The sequence below is a fragment of the Eimeria mitis genome, genomic scaffold (assembly GCF_000499745.2).
Source record: "Eimeria mitis Houghton genomic scaffold, Emh_scaff164, whole genome shotgun sequence".
Classification (NCBI taxonomy): domain Eukaryota; phylum Apicomplexa; class Conoidasida; order Eucoccidiorida; family Eimeriidae; genus Eimeria; species Eimeria mitis.
Genome location: NW_013569955.1, coordinates 19,469 through 20,047, shown reverse-complemented (window position 1 = coordinate 20,047; position 579 = coordinate 19,469). Strand labels below are relative to the sequence as shown.

Below are 579 nucleotides of genomic sequence, written 5' to 3'. Positions count from 1 at the left end.
GACGCCAACACGGTGTACGTACACCCCAACACACACACTATATATTCACCTTTTTGGTTTTTTCTTTTTTTTTTATTTGGTGCTGATGATGCTGCTGCTGCTGTTGCTGCTGATACAGTTCTTGCCGAGCCTGCTGCTCCTGCTGCTGCTGCTGCTGCTGCTGATGCTGCTCGTGTTTCACAGATACTTCTTCCGCTGCTGCTGTCTTGACGCAGCAACAGCAGCAGCAACAGCAGCAGCAGTAGCAGCAGCAGCAACAACCGCAACAAGAGCAGCAACAGAAGCATGAACATGTTTTATTTATTTTCTTTTTTTTTGTTTTGCTGCAGCTGGAACAATGAAGTGGCGATGCGCAGCTTCTGTGCCACCTTAGCTGCAGGTAAATACCACCAGCAGCAGCAGCAGCAGCAGCAGCAGCAACAGCAGCAGCAGCAGCAGCAGCAGCAATAGCAGCAGCAGATATGTTTTGTATGTTGTTTGGTTGTTTTTGTGTTGTATGGTGATGGTGTTTTTTGTGTGGCTGTTTATTCTCTCTTTGCATTTCTTTGTTTTGTTTGTGCTTGTTGCTGCTGCTGCTAT

The 579-nt window shown here is 47.0% G+C and overlaps 1 protein-coding gene across 1 annotated transcript in view; it reads left to right on the top strand.

The window, feature by feature from the left end:
* The window catches only part of EMH_0001390 (uncharacterized protein), a gene marked incomplete at both ends in the record, with an annotated part of 1,827 nt that overhangs the window by 414 nt on the left and 834 nt on the right, over window positions 1-579 (top strand). Inside the window, 2 exons of the mRNA XM_013495566.1 lie at window positions 3-14; window positions 330-379. Coding sequence (XP_013351020.1) covers window positions 3-14; window positions 330-379 — 62 coding nt within the window. The remainder of the gene's footprint in view (window positions 1-2; window positions 15-329; window positions 380-579) is intronic.